General features: G+C 40.0%; 1 protein-coding gene across 1 annotated transcript in view; it reads right to left on the bottom strand.

Annotated features, from left to right (window-relative positions):
* The window catches only part of rb1 (retinoblastoma 1), a 288,967-nt gene that overhangs the window by 204,549 nt on the left and 66,333 nt on the right, over window positions 1-18,085 (bottom strand). Inside the window, exons 7-11 of the mRNA XM_080204223.1 lie at window positions 15,218-15,328; window positions 14,485-14,633; window positions 6,906-6,983; window positions 2,861-2,970; window positions 1,638-1,715 (exon numbers count right to left, since the gene is read on the bottom strand). Of these exons, the coding sequence (XP_080060349.1) occupies window positions 1,638-1,715; window positions 2,861-2,970; window positions 6,906-6,983; window positions 14,485-14,633; window positions 15,218-15,328 (526 nt within the window). The remainder of the gene's footprint in view (window positions 1-1,637; window positions 1,716-2,860; window positions 2,971-6,905; window positions 6,984-14,484; window positions 14,634-15,217; window positions 15,329-18,085) is intronic.

Genomic DNA, 18,085 nt, shown 5'->3' with positions numbered 1-18,085 from the left:
CTGCATGAGAAAACAGATTGATACATTAAGCAACTCTTGTGCACATGTATGTGTATGCACACGTGCGTGCATATAAACACAAGTGCACAAATTGCTCCTTGGTGTCATGGAGGTTAAGAGGGTGAAGATGTGGGATTATGGGGATAAGGCCTGGTTGGGACTGTTGTCAGTGCAGGCTCAATGGGCCAAATGGCCTCCTTATGCACTGTAGGGATTCTGTGATTATAGCAGCTAAGCTAGATCAAAAAGGTTATGAGCCCATGAAACATGACAAGATACTTTAACTTAATGGGATTACAGGTGACTAATAAGGAAAAGCAAGGGGAAATCTGATCATCTATTTATGTGAAAAAATCATGGAAAGGATTGTAGAGGCACTCTTAACATAACCATCTCAGTTCAGGCGGCATTGAGAAATAGACAAAGATACAATGGAAAGAACAATTAGTCTGGTACACAGGAACTGGCAGACCTGAACCTCTTGTCCTTAAACAAGAAGGCGTGTATGGAAAGCTGGGGGAGGCAGTGGTGGTGAGAGAAGAGACGAGAACGGAAACCAGTGCAACAAGAGCCATTTGATGGGCAAATCATACAGCAGCAACCTATGAAAGCTTGTGGATGGGATTCTCTCAAAAACATTCTAAGTATCGTATTCGCATAAAAACAGGAATAAATCCCCCCAATATTTTCAGTGGGATTTTCAAAACAAATCTTCCACACTTGATGTACTGTAAAATGCTCTAGCGTGAATATCATTAAAAACCAAGGGACGAAGCCAATTTCTGCTGGAGAAACCAGCAGCACAGCATTGAGGGGGCCACTGTGCATGCACTGATCTGTCAGCATGAAGACTGGCACACATGCATTAGCAAGCACCGCTGGCCTCCCGATCATTGGTCAGCTCTATCACTATCTAGCCCCACAACCTCGTATCCCTGCCCCTCCGATCCCCAGACATGCCCAGGCCAGCCCCTCCAACACCCCACCCCAACAGACTGACACCGACCCCACCCTGACGGCCAGAACCGATTGTTGGCCTCCCTCCCTCTGTCATCACCGAGTGCAGAGTGGCATCAGGAACCCCCACCCATCCCAATTTGTTCCAGCTCCCCTTCGCACCAATGTGCCCTGGGCATTGGCACTTTTCCCCTTGGGCAGTGCCAGGGGACAGGCTAGCACTACCAAGCTGGCAAAGCCCAGAGATCGCTCATCCTTACTCCTAATCTCCTCAGGGGCCTCGAGGGCCCCTCTTCAGTCCAGTAGGGTTGGGCCGCTAACCTCCCCGCTTATAAATCCCGCTAGCAGGAAACATTCCTGCCGGGGGAAGAGGGGGCACAAAGCCAGATCCACAGACTTCAGTCCCAGGCCTGCTAATGAAACGCAAATTGTGATCTTAATAATTTATACGGCTCTGTGCTGATTTCTGGTGCTGGAAATTTGGTAGCCAGAGACTCACGGAGACTCTGCTAAAGCAGCACAGCGGGCTGGCAGGATTAACCCCAGTGTCTTTTTATTTCTAATTAAGCTCCACTTCATTGCACACTAATAACTTCAGATGTTTTAAAAATAGCCGGTACATCTTAGTCAACATGTCATCAAAATGTAAAAGGAGAAAAACAAAGATAACCAGTTTGTACCTGACAGGAGTCTGTGGAGGAATAACTGTGTGACTGTCTTCAGAGTGAGGTTTCTTTGGAGTACTCTCAAGTTCATATCTTTAAAGGAAATACTTTAATTAATCAAAAGTTCATGCATTGCATGTTTTCTTAAATGTAAACAGATTGAAAAACACTATTCCACAAAATTATCCTATCCCACCCCCAAACAATTAATCAAATTCAAATCACTCTGAATAACTATTTTAGAACAAAGAACAACACAGCACGGGAAACAGGCCCTTCGGCCCAACGAGCCCGAATGTAACTAGATGTAACTACATTACGGAACCTGTATTAAAGGCACATATTCCTGCTAGAGATTTTGACTTTTTTTCTTATTCGTTCGTGGGACTTGAGTGTCACTGGTTGACCAGCATTTATTGCCCATCCCTGGTTGTCCTTGAGAAGGTGGTGGTGAGCTGCCTTCTTGAATTGCTGCAGTCCATGTGCTGTGGGTTGACCCTCAATGCCATTAGGGAGGGATTGCCAGGATTTTTACCCAGCAACTGCGAAGGAATGGCAATCTATTTCCAAATCAGAATGGTGAGTGGCTTGGAGGGGAACTTGTAGGTGGTAGTGTTCCCATGCATCTGCTGCCTTTATCCTTCTACACGGAGATAGTCGTGGGTTTGGACAATGCTGTCTAAGGATCTTTGCTGATTAAATATTTTTCATAGAAACCAATTCAAATTTAGTTTAATTCTAATATTAACTTATCTCTAGCGATGTATTAGAAGCCAGACAGAAAATCTATTTCTAAAATCAGTGCTACACTTTTCTTTTTACAATTTATTATGCCTGCTCTGAAACTTTTTCCCCTTCCTGATCGAAGGAACAAAACTTTATTCTGAGTGGATAAACTGGACAGAAGTTTGCTTAACATTCTAGGAAATTTGTAATTCCTCATCAAGTAAAATGCTGTGAGCCAATTACAAATCTATAATTTTGTCAGCAATGGAAAAGGTTAAAAAAAAGTCACACATACACACTAATAAATGGGACCACGCTAACACCACATATTGAATAATGCATGGATGAATAATCCCTCCAATGCAGACAGTTCATTGAATGATCGCAGATACTAAACTTTCTTGAAGTAAAAACTTAACTAAAAACTTAACCTACGACTGAACTATCCTGATACTTCACCATATTTTTCTACTGCCCATTCAATAAAACAAGAGGATGGGGAGAGGTATTACCTTTCTTCTGGGTCAATTTGCAGAGTTTTGTCATTATCAAGAAATAATCTTCCATCAAAATCTCTGTTCTTTTGGTAAAGCTCTTCATATTGTCTTGAAAGCGACTCAATCTGTACAAATGTCACAGCAATGCAGAAGAATGGCATCAAAACTATACTTAACATTGAACGTTAGTTCAACTCATCATAGAAGCACTCCAGGTCTAATTTTGGATCTCCCAAGTTCAACACAATTAAAACAGATTGATCTGAATATATAACATTGCTTTTTGTTTGTTCTTGAAATGTTAACCAGTCTTCATTGATTGCCCATCTAAAGTTTCCCGTAGGACGCAGTGGTCGGATTTTTGTTCATACCTCTCCCAATGTTATGCAGGGAAATCTAATCAAGTTGACCAAGTGACAATGAAAGAACAATTATGTTGGAATAGCGTATGACTTATAATGTGAAATTTCAGGGAATGGCATTCCCACAACATTACTGCTCTCCCTCGTGCTAAAGATTGCAGTAAAAGAAGGTGTTATTGGTGTACAATTAGCAAATTGCTGCAAAAACATCCTTTAAAACTTTACACATGGAGCAGCTAGATATTGAAATTGATGGTAGACACATCAATGAATCAAGAAAACTGCTCTGTCCGAGACCTCCAACTTTTTAGTATTGCTGTAGCTACATCCATTCAGGTGAGTAAAAGGGATATAACACCTGTTCTCCTCCACCACAAAAATGCCTATGGTGATGTCATTGAAGGGTAAAAAGAGATATTCAGGTTAATCTTATTTCAAATGATCACAGACAGGCACATGCATTCCCTGCCAGTCATCAACGAAAGGCTGAATGTTGCTGCAGTCTCCCTGTGATCTGGCAAAGGTTTCATCCCTTACAAAGAGTTTATGATTGCAATAGAGACCAGTAACGTTTGATGAAATACGAAATCCCAATGCTCAACTTTAAAAAGTTGTATAATAAGATTTCAAGTTTATAAACTTTAACTGTAACATAAACAAAGATCAACATCAACTAAACAGTACTGAGAGAAAGGATATCTCTTCTTAGTTTCTTAACACAACTAATAACCCCATGCCACAATGCCAGTTGATGTTAATCTTGCAGAAATCAGATCCCAGAACCAAACACTGATTTTTTTATAGAAACCTTAGAGGTTAGTTGCTGGACACATTGGCAAAAGTCTGCCAGTGTATTTTCAACACAAAGAATAAAACACCTATTAAATGAGAAAAATAAATTATATCACACTCAGCAAAAAGGTTAGGAAGATTTCAATACAAACATCAGAAAATTGATTCAAGCTTTGCAACCCACCTCTTCACTTCAAGGGTTATAAAACCTCTTTAGAAATGCAGGTATACAAAAGAAAACCTTCAGACCTCCCAATACAGAAAAAAGTGAAATGAGAATTATGTTTCACTTTTCTTAACACACAAATACAAATATAAATTAAACTTGTCCCTAACATATATATAATGCAGCACTGCTATACTTCCTGCACTTATAATCCTTACAGTAACTAGAGCAAAGTTAATTTCCAGCTTCCAATTGACTCACGTCACCCCATATCATTTAGTCAAAATCGGAAGTCCTTTCCCTCAGTATTCTAGGAATCACCAAACAGACCTCCAAGAGCAAGGCTCCTCCAGTGATTCCATCTCCTGGCTTCACTAAGCATATTCTTCCAATGTCCTTAAATTTACACAAACCACCTTATGTTTAGCAGACATAAGTTGCAACTGCAGGTAAACATTGTAGATATGGAGCATCAACACAAACTCTCATCTGTGCGCTAACGAACTGGTAGCTACTACAGAATTGCCTTATTTCTACTGTCAACAACAACATTTCTCTTCTCCCTTTGTCTCGGGTGTTTTTAAATCAAACTTTGAGAATCTAAGGCTACCTATAGCAAAGCCAGCTGCTCCATCCTTTGTTTTCAGGTGTTAAACCTGACATATGCATTTCAATGGCACTTGACCTAGGCCCCAGTCCGCATGGTAACTAAACCATAAAGATTTGTCTATGGGACATGCTCCTTTTCATTACTCCATTGAATCAAAAAAACAGTTCAAAACACAACCATCTTATTATTGGCAGTCATAGTTGCCAAAAGTAGGTAAACATATCCTAAAAAGTAGAATATGCAGTAAACAACCACATCTCTGGCCTTATTGACAAAGATGTGGATGTGCCGGCGTTGGACTGGGGTAAACACAGTAAAAAGTCTGACAACACCTGGTTTTAGTCCAACCGATTTATTTGATAGTAAACGCACAAGCTTTCGGGTTAGTCCCTTCGTCAGGTAAATGGAGAGTTCTGGCCTCAGACAGAGCATATAAAGCACAGACAGTTTACAGATTACTGATTAGAATGCGAATCTTTACACCTAACCTGCTGTTCAAGTCTTGAAGTGGCCGACAATGTGAGTGGAAGGAGCACTGATCACAGGTTAAAGAGATGTGTATTGTCTCCAGACAGCACTGTGAGTGAGGTTTTGCAAACCCAGGCAAGTGTTGGGGGTTACAGATAGTGCGACATGAACCCAAGATCCTTGTTGAGACCGTCCTCATGTGTGCGGAACTTGGCTATCAGTCTCTGCTCAGCAACTCTGCGCTGTCGTGTGTCGTGAAGGCCGCCTTGGAGAATGCTAACCCGAAGGTCAGAGGCTGAATGCCCGTGACCACTGAAGTGTTCGCCAACAGGAAGGGAACAGTCTTGCCTGGTGATTGTCGAGCGATGTTCATTCATCCGCTACGACAACGGGGTTCAGAAATCAATGAGCTATTGAGGAATCTCTCTATTGCTCTAATAAATACTAGTGGACATATGTTCTATTTTCTTGGATGTCAATGTCATATCGGTCCTGATAGAACTTAAGCAGGGAAGCCCTGTGATGTCAGACCAAACATTTCCACACACCACACTCTCATGTCCCAAATACCAAAATCCAATAACAATTCCATCTCAGATTTTCAAAATCTAGAAATCCCTGATTCTAATTCTGCCAAAACCCAGGATTATACTGCCAAAAGCTAGGATCATCTTCATCCAGCTACAAACGACTCAGGCTGCTAACTACCAGGTAGAAGTTTCCAACTGTGTAATATTGAATCAAATCTTAAATATGCTCAGGTCTAAAATCAATAAGACAAAAAATCTTGGATAAAAGAGTGACTGAAATAAAAAGCACTCATTTATGCCTTTCAAAGATCAGTGAATAGTTATACAATTAGAGCCCTAAATTACTCTCCCATTCTTTTATTTTTTAGAAGCCATTCAAAATTAACAAAGATCATCAACTGAAACATTAATTCTATTTGTTTCACAGACAATATCTGAGCCGCCAAGTATTTCCAGCATTTGCTGTTTTTAATTTTAATTTGATGTCTCTTAATATATGTGTGCACAATGGAGGATTTTGGGTGTGGGGAGAAGCTTGCCACCTTTTACTGCCTATCGATTTGTTTTTTTGGAATGCATAGCAAAATATTTTAAATGTTCCTAATTACTTTTTTCAATGGTACAACAACTTGCCTTCGTATTGTGTTTTTAACATGAAACCAGAATAAATGTTTAAATTCAGGAGTTTATATTAAACATTCTTTCATATCTGAACAATGGAAATCCTTCCACAAATTATTACTGTTTAGATAAACAGCCAACAAATGTCTGCTTTCAGCTGATGACGCAAGCTATTTTGTACAAAAATTGGTCATTTCATTAAGCAAAATTTCAGAAATTCTCCCCAGAGTCACCTATTGGTCAAAGCCTGCAGCTACATTGTGATGGCTGACACAACGGGCTGACACAAAAGCATGTCTCGAAATCTTGAACAGAAGTTAAATTTGTGGACAAGATTGCCGACATATAGATTTTGTTCTTAAATTACATTTTCCTGCCTGTCAGAATATATGTAAACACATTAACTTACATTACAAAATGTGAAGACCAGCTCATTTACTCCAGATAAGTTTTTAACTATTTACGAGTACTATTACATTTCACCTTGAATTAAACATATTTTTCAACTTACCTCAGGAAATCCACAAGAAGAAGGTATTTTAAGGTTATCCAAGAAAGGAAGAAAGCTCTTCAAATAAATGTTTTTCACCTAGAAAATGAAAGACAGGATCCATTAGTAGGCATTTAAAGATGGGGGCATGAATGCTAATTCAGTTATTCTAACATTTTAAACCACATTCCTTATAGGGAAAGAAAAAATATTCCACTTATGTTATCTGAGAAATGCATTCATTTGTCACCAGAACTGTGATCTGTTAACAGAATGTTCTTTCACTTCTGCAATGTCCCCGAGCAATGATATCTAAAATAAACCCTGGCATTGCATGATAGGCTGCCATCATATGAAAGTGATTTAAGGATACTTAGGCTAAATTAATTGAAATAACCAAAAATAATTTGATATGTTATTCTAGTTTCCTTTATATTTTTCAAATTGTCACCAAGTAATAGATTATATTGTGTACTTTGTCCTACTGACTCAAGTACTACTGTAATAATTTTCCTGTAACATACGAAGAAAAGGTTCTCCTCTAAATGTGTTTCCATAAGACTATTAGACATAGAAGCAGAATTAGGCCACTCGGCCCATTGAGTCTGCTCCGTCATTCAATCATGGCTGATATTTTTCTCATCGCCATTCTCCTGCCTTTTCCCTATAACTCCTGATTCCCTTATTAATCAACCCCAGTAGAAAAATGACAGATACATTGGGGCCAGGTATCATTAAGGTATAACTTTCCAGCAAGTTAAATAAGATTGCTACAGAGTGTGTCAGATCCATTAGTCAGAACCTGACAGAAGATGCACCCCACTTAAAGTTTATGTAAAAGTGTAAGAACAGAGCATTTAAAAATACATATCATCATCAAGCAGGGTCAGCATGGCTTTTATTTTTATTCATTCATTCATTCACAGGACATGGGCATCGCTGGCTGGCCAGCATTTATTGCCCATTCCTAGTTACTTTTGAGAAGGTGGCGATGAGCTGCCTTTTTGAATCGCTGCAGTCCATGTTCTGTGTGTTGTCTCACAATGTCATTGGGAAAGAAATTCCAGGATTTTGACCCAGCAACTGTGAAGGAATGCCGATATATTTCCAAGTCAGGATGGTAAGTGACTTGGAGGGGAACTTGCAGGTGGTGGTGTTCCTATGTTTCTGCTGCCCTTGTCCTTCAAGATGGAAGTAGTCATGGGCTTGGAAGGTGCTGTCTAAGGATCTTTGGTGAATTGTTGCAGCACATCTTGTAAATAGTACACACTGCTGCTACTCAGCATCAGTGATGGAAGGAGTAGATTTTTGTGGATGTGGTGCTAATCAGGCGGGCTGCTTTGTCCTACATGGTGTCAAACTTCTTGAGTGTTGTTGATGCTGCACCCATCCAGGCAAGTGAGGAGTATTCCATCACACTCCTGACTTGTGCCTTGTAGATGGTCGATTGGCTTTGGGGAATCAGAAGGTGGAGTTACTCGCCGCAATATTCCTAGTCTCTGATCTGCTCTTGTAGCCACTGTGTTTATGAGTCCAGTTGAGTTTTTGGTCAATGGTAACCCCAAGGATGTTGACAGTGGAGGATTCTGTGATGGTAACACCATTGAATGTCAAGGAATGGTGGTTAGAGTGTCTCTTATTAGTGATGGTCATCGCCTGGCATTTGTGTGGCGTGTATGTTACTTGCCACTGGTCAGCCCAAGCCTGAATATTGTCCAGATCTTGTTGCACTTGAATGTGGACTGCTTCAGATTGGCTTCGTGAAGGGGAAATCATGCTTGACAAATTTAATAGAAGTCTTTAACGTGACAATGAGTAGGATGGGTGAAGGAGAACCAGATTTCCAAAAAGCACTCCATAAGGGAGCACACAACAGACTACTTAATAAGAGCCCATGGTGTTGGGGGTAGTATATCAGCACGGACAGAGGGTTGGCTAACCGATAACATGATGTGGAGGTGCCGGCATTGGACTAGGGTAAGCACAATAAGACTCACAACACCAGGTTAAAGTCCGACAGGTTTATTTGGCAGCACTAGCTTTTGGAGTCTCAGGTTCCTTCATCGGGTGAGTGAGGACTTGTGTTCTCAAATAGATCGTATACAGACACAAACTCAATTTACAAAATAATGGTTGGAATACTCAACCGGGATCTTGGGTTCATGTCACGCTATCTGTAACCCCCACGACTTGCCTGGGCTTGCAAAACCTCATTAACTGGCTGGAGACAATACACACCTCTTTAACCTGTGCTTGACCCTCTCTCCACCCACATTGTCTGTACCTTTAAGACTTAATTACCTGTAAAGACTCGCATCCTAACCATTACCTTGTAAATTGAGTTTGTGTCTGTATTTGACCTGTTTGAGAACACAAGTCCTCACTCACCTGATGACGGAGCCTGAAACTCCAAAAGCTAGTGCTGCCAAATAAACCTGTTGGACTTTAATCGGGTGTTGTGAGACTTCTTACTGTAACTGATAAAAGACAGAGAACTGGGATAAGACGGGCATTTTCAGGACACCAATCTTTAATAGGAGTGTCACAGGGATCAGTGGTGAGGCCATAATTACTTACAATATTTCTTAATGACTTGGATGAGGGAAGTGAATGTACTATTGCCGAGTTTGCAGATGACACAAAAATAGGTGGGAAGGCAAGAGGTGAGGATGACACAAAGTCCACAGAGGGATATAGACAGTTTAAGTGACAGGACAAAAGCTTGGCAGGTGGAATATAACGTAGCAAAATGTGAGGTTATATACTTTGGTAAGAATAAAGGAACTGAATAGTACTTAAATGGAGAAAGACTGCAGAAAACTGAAGCACAGAGGGATTCGTGGGCTCTCGTGCATAAATCACAAAAAAACTAGCATTCAAGTTCAAGAGGTAATAGGGAAGGCAAATGGAATATTGACCTTTATTTCAAAGGGAATGGAGTATAAAAATAGGGAAGTCTTGTTAAAATTATACAAGGCACTAATCAGACTACATCTGGAATACTTTGGTCCCCTTAGCCAAGGAAAATACACTGGCATGAGAGGCAGTCCAGATAAGGTTCACTAGGTTGATCCTAGGTATGGAAGGATTTTCTTAAGAGGAGAGGTTGAGTAGCTTGAGAGTGCATTTATTGGAATTTTGATGAGAGGCGAACTTAGAGATATTATAGAATTCTCAGGGGGCTTAACAAGGTAGGTGCTGAGAATTTCCCCTTGTGGGAGAGTCTAAGATCAGAAAGCTAAATCTCAGAGAAAGGGGTCATGCACTTAAGACTGATGAGAAGGAATTTCTTCTCAGAAGGTAATTAATCTATGGAATTCTTTACCACAAAAGACTAAAGAGGCTGGACCGTTAAGTATGTTCAAGGCTGATGGGAATCAAGGGTTATGGGGATAAGGCAGGTAAATGGATTTGATCATCACATTGCATCAGTCAAGACCTCATTGAGTCTGTTCCGCCATTCAATACGCCGAAAGGCCTACTTCTGTTCCTACACCTTACGGTCAATGAACAGGAAAATGAAAATCGTAAAAGCAAACAACAAGAAATTAGAGATCAGACCAACACGCTCGCCGGAATTCTAGCGCCCATCCGTTACAGAAATTGAAGCAGGCGAGAGGCAGACAATGGGAAGGTTGACTTTGGGTAGGATTTTCCAGTCTTGAGTCAAACAAGGCCATAAGATCCCACCCTCTGTCTCTGTATTATTGGATAGATTTCGATAATAAAAAAAACTAACATAACAAATAGATCAGGAAACACCAAGGTCAGTTCAAACTGGTTTTGACCATCATCCCACTGAGATTTTCCAGCATTTTCTCTTTTGGGTTTATCAACCTATGATTTGGGACGGTTTTGTTTAATTTAAGAGAAAATGGGGTAATTGCCTATCTTTGATGTGCTCCTCACAAAGAAAATGCACTGTTATCAGAACAAAACAATAGGAAAAAAGAGAAGAAAAAGGTGGTTCCTCCACTTCTTTCACAGAAGCTTGTGAATTGTTTACAAGACATGATGGAGTTACCAACATGTGAGAATTTTCTACACAAAGAATGAACATGATCGATTCTTGGTACGGAATGTTCTTTCATTTGTTCTTTATGTACAAAATCATGCTGAGATAATTTAATGAACAGAGCTGAAACTTAAGGTTGAATATTGGTCAAAAGTATCAAATACTTAACACTGAGCAAGCAAGTTAAGACAGGAATGCTTAACAAAGGACTAAATATAAATTTTAAAATTTAAGATAGAAATTGCATTGCACTGAAATTGTTTCTAAACTTTAGATTTTCATTATTTTAGCTCAAATAAATGAATGCATTTTAGTACTTCTATCTCATCACTGAAAAAAATACACATATGGAATGTTACAAATATGAAGTTTATCATTGTATGATAAAGGGTCATCTGAACTCGAAACATCAACTCTTTCCTCTCCTTACAGATGCTGCCAGACCTGCTGAGATTTTCCAGCATTTTCTCTTTTGGGTTTATCAACCTATGATTTGGGACGGTTTTGTTTAATTTAAGAGAAAATGGGGTAATGAAGGGGTCACGTGACCTGCTCAATCCCATTTGACAACAAACTTTAGTGGCTTTATTGCGACTAGGACAGTCAAGAGACCCAGATTAAAAGTAAAATACTGTGAATGCTGGAATCTGAAACAAAAGCAGAAAGTGCTGGTAAATCTCAGCAGATCTGACAGCATCTGTGGAGAGAGAATAGAGCCAACGTTTCAAATTTGGATGCCCCTTCAGAGCTATTTAATTTCTTTTTATCTTATTAATCCATTTTTATTACTCTATATTCTTATTTATTGTTTTAAATTTTAATTTCTTCCATTGTTTCATTTGTCCACTTCTAAATCTCGCTTTCCATCTTGTTTCCCTACCTACCCCATCTCCACTCCACAACAGCCATCTGCCCCATTTCTCAGGTTGTCTTCGGACACTCCATACCTTATTCTGCACATTCTGGTCTCTTAATGGACAAAAACCGAGCTCTGACAAAGGGTCATCTAGACTCAAAATGTTGGTTCTATTCCTTTCCCACAGATGCTGTTAGACCCGCTGAAATTTTCCTGTGTGTTCTGTTTTTGTTTAAGAGACCCAGATTATTTTACTAGTAAGAGGGTGTAAAATGTTCACACTAGTAGACAATGGGAAGAGCATTTGTATTAACTTTGGATAGACTGTTAGTCTCCAAGTCTCATAAGGAAGTGCTAAGAAGGTCAGGATTTTGATTTTTGATTTGATTTGATTTATTATTGTCACATGTATTAACAGACAGTGAAAAGAATTGTTTCTTGCGCGCTATACAGGCAAAACATACCGTTCATAGAGAAAAAAACAAGAGAGTATAGAATGTACTGATACAGCCATAGCTAGGATATAAAGAAAGATCAACTTAGTGCAAGGTAAATCCATTCAAGGTCAAACAGCTGCAGGGAAGAAGCTGTTCTTGAGTTGGTTGGTACGTGGCCTCAGACTTTTGTATCTTTTCCCTAACGGAAGAGGGTGGAAGAGAGAATGTCTGGGGTGCATGGGATCCTTAATTATGCCAGTTGCTTTGCCAAGGCAGCAGGAAGTGTAGACAGAGTCAATGGGTGGGAGGCTGGTTTGTGTGGTGGATTGGGCCACATTCACAACCTTTTGTAGTTCTTTTCAGTCTTGGGCAAAGCAGGAGCCATTGATTTATAAACAGCTATATTTTAAAACCATTAAATTTCAAGATGGAATGGAGTTTGGGGAGTGGTCTAAAGAATAATTAGTTAACATGTATATGTGGATACAACAGCTACGTGATTGATGCTGCCATGGAGATGGGTTTGACGGGGTGGGTGGGGGGGGGGGGGGGGGGAAACAAGCCATTGCAGTATCAGATTGCAAGGTTTTAAGATATCCCCAAATGTCACAGACAGATCAATCTGTAAGAATCAGAGAGAAAAGTGATGGAGACAGCCAGTCTCTAGTGTTCAACATGTAGAATCAAATGGAAGATCATGCTGGGATTGGAGAGACCAAGTTCATGATGATTTAAACAGGGCTGGAAGATTCACATTGCTAGCTACAGGGAGGAATTGTCAGGGTAGCCTTCATCATAAAAATTAGTTCAAGGGATTAGATGTTATCTGGCTGGAAAAGAACGTGAGTCATTTGGAGCAGAGAATAACTTTGGCCTGATTCCTGGAGAATGAAGCGTCCACTGAAGGAACAGAATAAAGCATAACTGTGGTGAGGGATTTTTCAATCATTTTAAAAGTTAAATGGGCGATTCTTCCAGTAGTTTAGAGAACAAGTTGTCTGCTGAACAATATTTAGACAATACTACTTTTCGTTTGTTTATTACAATCAAAAGCTTAAAACTTGAAATCTTGTTGTGTGGTACTTCCAGTCATTGAAAAGACAAGTATCTTTCTAAAAATTATTGGACTCTACAAGATTTGTAACAGGAAGAAAATTGTTCTACAGACTTGAAATAAAGGTTTCCCCAGATTGCATTCTTGTTCCTACCCATTCCACTCAAACAACATGACTTGATTTTGACCTTAAAAATTAATGATAAGACATGCATTCCTCAAAATCAAACACTTGGTCATATGATTTCAGATACATAAATCATGTGAGATAAATCTTAGCTTCAGCAACTTTGGTCAACACTCACAGCTCCTGCAATAAGAGTGACCAATGAAGTGGCTGCACAGGTACTCCATTGCCATTGACAATTCTGGATCAATTTACTTTCTGTCAACATTTCTGCCCAGGACTTAAAATTAACTTCAATAGTTAGATCAAGCTATTTATGCAGGCGAATAAAGTGAATGCTGGTTAATGAAACTGCCTGCTTAACAGGACAATTAAAGCAAGATATTTGAAAGACAGTACTATTCTAACATTCCACCCATTGACCCGACAAGGCATGATGTTGCTTTTCTCTCAGCAAGACTGTAACTTGAACTTATCTACTTCAACAGCTTCTCAAAATACATGCTTTTGAGCCTCAAATGGCTCAACTTTGACCCTAATTCTTTCCCATGTCATAGCAATTCTGTCAAGCCACTTGATTACAAATCTCAGGAGCCATAGTCACCAACAATTAATGAGCACTTCCCCATGGCCATTTGGTCCATTCAATCCGCACGGACTCCCTGACAGAACACATTATACAGGCCCCCTCCCCCACCCTACACCATTAACCCCCCTCATGGTTAATCCCCCTCATGGTTAATTAACCCCCCTCATGGTTAATCCATCTAACCTATACATTTTGGGACACTAAGGGGCAATTTAGCATGGCCAATCCACCTAACCTGCACATTTTTAGACTGTGGGAAGAAAGTGGAACACCGAGAGGAAAACTACACAGACATAGGAGAATATACAATTCCACTCAGACAGTCACTCAAGGCCAGGATTGACCCTGCATCCCTGGAGCTGTGGAGTAGCAGTACTTAATGCTGTTCTACAGTACTGCCCCTAAAATTCCACCTGCCACAACGGGATTTGAACCTATGTTCAAAATTTAGAACATTTGGCACATCTTTGAATTTTTCATTCCAGTTTCAATTATAATAATTATTGCATTATATTAACTTGCCTCTTCCACATTGCACTCATTTTCCTGACAAAGGATTTCCATGATTCTGGGATCTACTTCAGTTGAATTGCTTGTCTGTACAATTCTGTTCTGACTTCGCCTAGAAATTCGTGATGGGCCACTGGAATTTATATTATTTGCAGTAGTTCCTGAAAGAAAAACAGCAGTTTCTAAAAAACCTTGCCCCTTTTGCACAAAAAGAACTTTGCTCATTCATTTCTCCAATTAAACTATATATTTAAAAGTGCAAGAAAATAAATAATGCAATCAAGACAACAAGAAATGCAACTGTTATATTTGGCTAAGAGTGGCATATTACAACCCAGAAGTAGTGTTTGCACTGTAGGACCCACACTCCTTAAAATGCTATATTTTATGAGTATTGCTGAAAAAAAGACGTGTTGCCGAAGCTTTTAGTCTTCCTCTTATCAAGAATCAGTGAAACAAATGAGCAAAGTTGCACAGGAAAGCAATGCTCATGGTCTGGAAACTACTAGCAACTTTGCTTTATTACACTCTGCCATTATAATTTAGTTCCCATTAACTAACTGCTTGCACAGTACTCAGGTTTTTAAAACATCAATTTAAGACAGAATCAATAGCAATAGTTCATTATAAATATGCAGTGGTCATATTTCACTTCCAAATTTAAGATTTTCATGAGCTAGCTAGTTAAAGACTACACTTTAAAAATAGCAACTGAATTTTGAATTGTGTTAGCTTCAAAACCTACGGTAAGGTTCCTTAATCAATGCAGATGGTGAGATCTTGATAAAGTATTCCAAGACACAAAGCAACAACTGGAAAGAGAGCACAAGGTCATCTTCCATCTGAAGTAGCTTTCCTGAAAGCAGAACGCAAATAACAATGGCAAAATATTAGTTCCTTTTGTTCTATTTCATTATATTTGAACGATAAATGAACATGCATAATGCAAATAGAACAATATACCCTTGTTTGGAGGACCATTTAAGAGGTTTTTTGGTTTCTAGATTCCCAGAAAACCAAAATTATATTTTGTGCATCTTTCATGAAAACCACATACCATGTTGTTTAACATATCAACAGATGACTATTAACTTGATGTAGAAAATAAATCTGAACAGTTTCTAGAAAGATTAAAGTAGCATCTAAACTTGAAAAATTGTCTAGGTATTTAAAAATTTTATCCAAAAGAAAATCCAGGGACTGTGAAACATGCCAAAATATACTGTTTCTCCACATTTTGATGGTGGCTATTCTTCACACTGATAACTCAAGACTCATCAAGCATTCATCAAGTTACATTTATCCTAAAAACTAATATTTTGGTGGAAGATATTACCACTACCTTATAATCATAGTAAAACTCCCTACTGAACTTAGTAGTTTTTCAGCAAACATATAGAACACAAACTACCCACAATAACTTCATGTTTACCAAATGATGTGAACAAAAGAAATGCAACAATACCCTCTGGTGGCAGGAAATAGCTTTTCACACAGAATTTATTTACATTAAAATGCAATTGCTTCAAATGCTTCACAAATTAGCACTTTCGAAAGATGTATTAGAGCAAAGATATGCAAACTTCTTATTTTGGGAAGCCACTTAGCTGTAGTTGACAATCAAAAGAAAATGTTAAATTCAGGAAATATTTTAGAACACAATTTTAAATTTGGAAAAAATCTGTTCAAAAACTGAAATGCTGCCTAATTAATTTAATCTTTTCCTCATCATTTAAATAGAAGATTTGCTAATAATTTACATCTCATTTACATATCTGCTACACTGAATTGGTGACATTTTAGTCTTGGAAGTCCATTGGTTTTGGGCTGAGTTCTACGCCAGGAACAGGTGACAGTCCAGTGCAACACTGAGCAAGTGCCACATGTAAGAAGTCTCACAACACCAGGTTAAAGTCCAACAGGTTTATTTGGTAGTACAAGCCACTAGTTTTTGGAGTGTTGTCCTTTCATCAGGTGAGTGGGAGTTCTATTCACAAACAGGGCACATAAAGACACAAACTCAAATTACAAAATAATGGTTGGAATGCAAGTATAGATGATCTGGAGGAGGGAACCGAGTGTAGGGTGTCGAAATTTGCTGATGACACCAAGATTGGGGGAAAGGCAAATTGTGCGGAGGGTGTGGAGAGTCTGCAGAAGGATCTGGATAGGCTGGGCGAATGGGCCAGGAAATGGCAAATGGAATTTAATGTTGGCAAGTGTGAGGTGGTCCACTTTGGTAGGAAGAATGGTAGGAAGGACTATTACTTACGTGGCGAAAAACTGCAGCAGGCGACGGTGCAGAGGGACCTCGGGGTCCTTGTGCATGAGTCGCAAAAACCCAGCCTGCAGGTGCAGCAGGTGGTCAGGAAGGCGAATGGGATGCTGGCCTTCATAGCGAGGGGGATTGAATATAAAAGTAGGGAGGTCTTGCTGCAGCTGTATAGGGCATTGGTGAGGCCGCAGCTGGAGTACTGTGTGCAGTTTTGGGCGCCGCACCTGCGCAAGGATATTTTGACCTTGGAGGGAGTGCAGAGGAGGTTTACTAGGCTGATACCGGAGTTGAGGGGGTTGAGCTATGAGGAGAGGCTGAATAAACTAGGCTTGTACTCGTTAGAGTTTAGAAGAACGAGGGGAGATCTCATTGAGACGTATATGATGATGAATGGGATGGATAGGATAGAGGTGGAGAGACTCTTCCCGCTCAAAAAAGACAGTAGGACTAGGGGGCACAGCCTCAGGATAAAGGGGGGGCGGTTTAGAACGGAGTTGAGGAGGAACTTCTTCACTCAAAGGGTGGTGAATCTCTGGAATTCTCTGCCCGTTGAAGTGGTGGAGGCTGCCTCGCTAAATATTTTTAAGAAGCGGGTTGATGGGTTTTTGATAAGAGAGGGGATTAAGGGTTATGGGGAGAGGGCGGGAAAGTGGAACTGAGCCACGACAGATCAGCCATGATCTTATTGAATGGCGGGGCAGGCTCGAAGGGCCAGATGGCCTACTCCTGCTCCTATTTCTTATGTTCTTATGTTCTTATGTTTATAGGTAAAGAAGTCTTTAAAGGTACAGACAAAGTGAGTGGAGACAGGGTTAAGCACAGGCTAAAGAGATGTGCATCGTCTCCAACCAGGACAGTTAGTGAGATTTTGCAAGCCCAGGCAAGTCATGGGGGTTACAGATAGTGTGACATGAACCCAAGACCCAGTTGAGGCCATCCTCACGTGTGCAGAACTTGGCTATCAGTCTCTGCTTAGCAACTCTGCATTGTTGTGTATCGTGAAGACCGTCTTAAGAACATAAGAACATAAGAACATAAGAAATAGGAGCAGGAGTAGGCCATCTAGCCCTTCGAGCCTGCCCCGCCATTCAATAAGATCATGGCTGATCTGTCGTGGCTCAGTTCCACTTTCCCGCCCTCTCCCCATAACCCTCAATCCCTTCTCTTATCAAAAACCCATCAACCCGCTTCTTAAAAATATTTAGCGAGGCAGCCTCCACCACTTCAACGGGCAGAGAATTCCAGAGATTCACCACCCTTTGAGTGAAGAAGTTCCTCCTCAACTCCGTTCTAAACCGCCTCCCCTTTATCTTGAGGCTGTGCCCCCTAGTCCTACTG

Source organism: Carcharhinus amblyrhynchos, chromosome 15 (assembly GCF_965287045.1).
Source record: "Carcharhinus amblyrhynchos chromosome 15, sCarAmb.v2.hapA, whole genome shotgun sequence".
Lineage (NCBI taxonomy): Eukaryota > Metazoa > Chordata > Chondrichthyes > Carcharhiniformes > Carcharhinidae > Carcharhinus > Carcharhinus amblyrhynchos.
The sequence above is the reverse complement of the archived record's forward strand: the minus strand, read 5'-3'. Positions and strand labels throughout refer to the sequence as shown.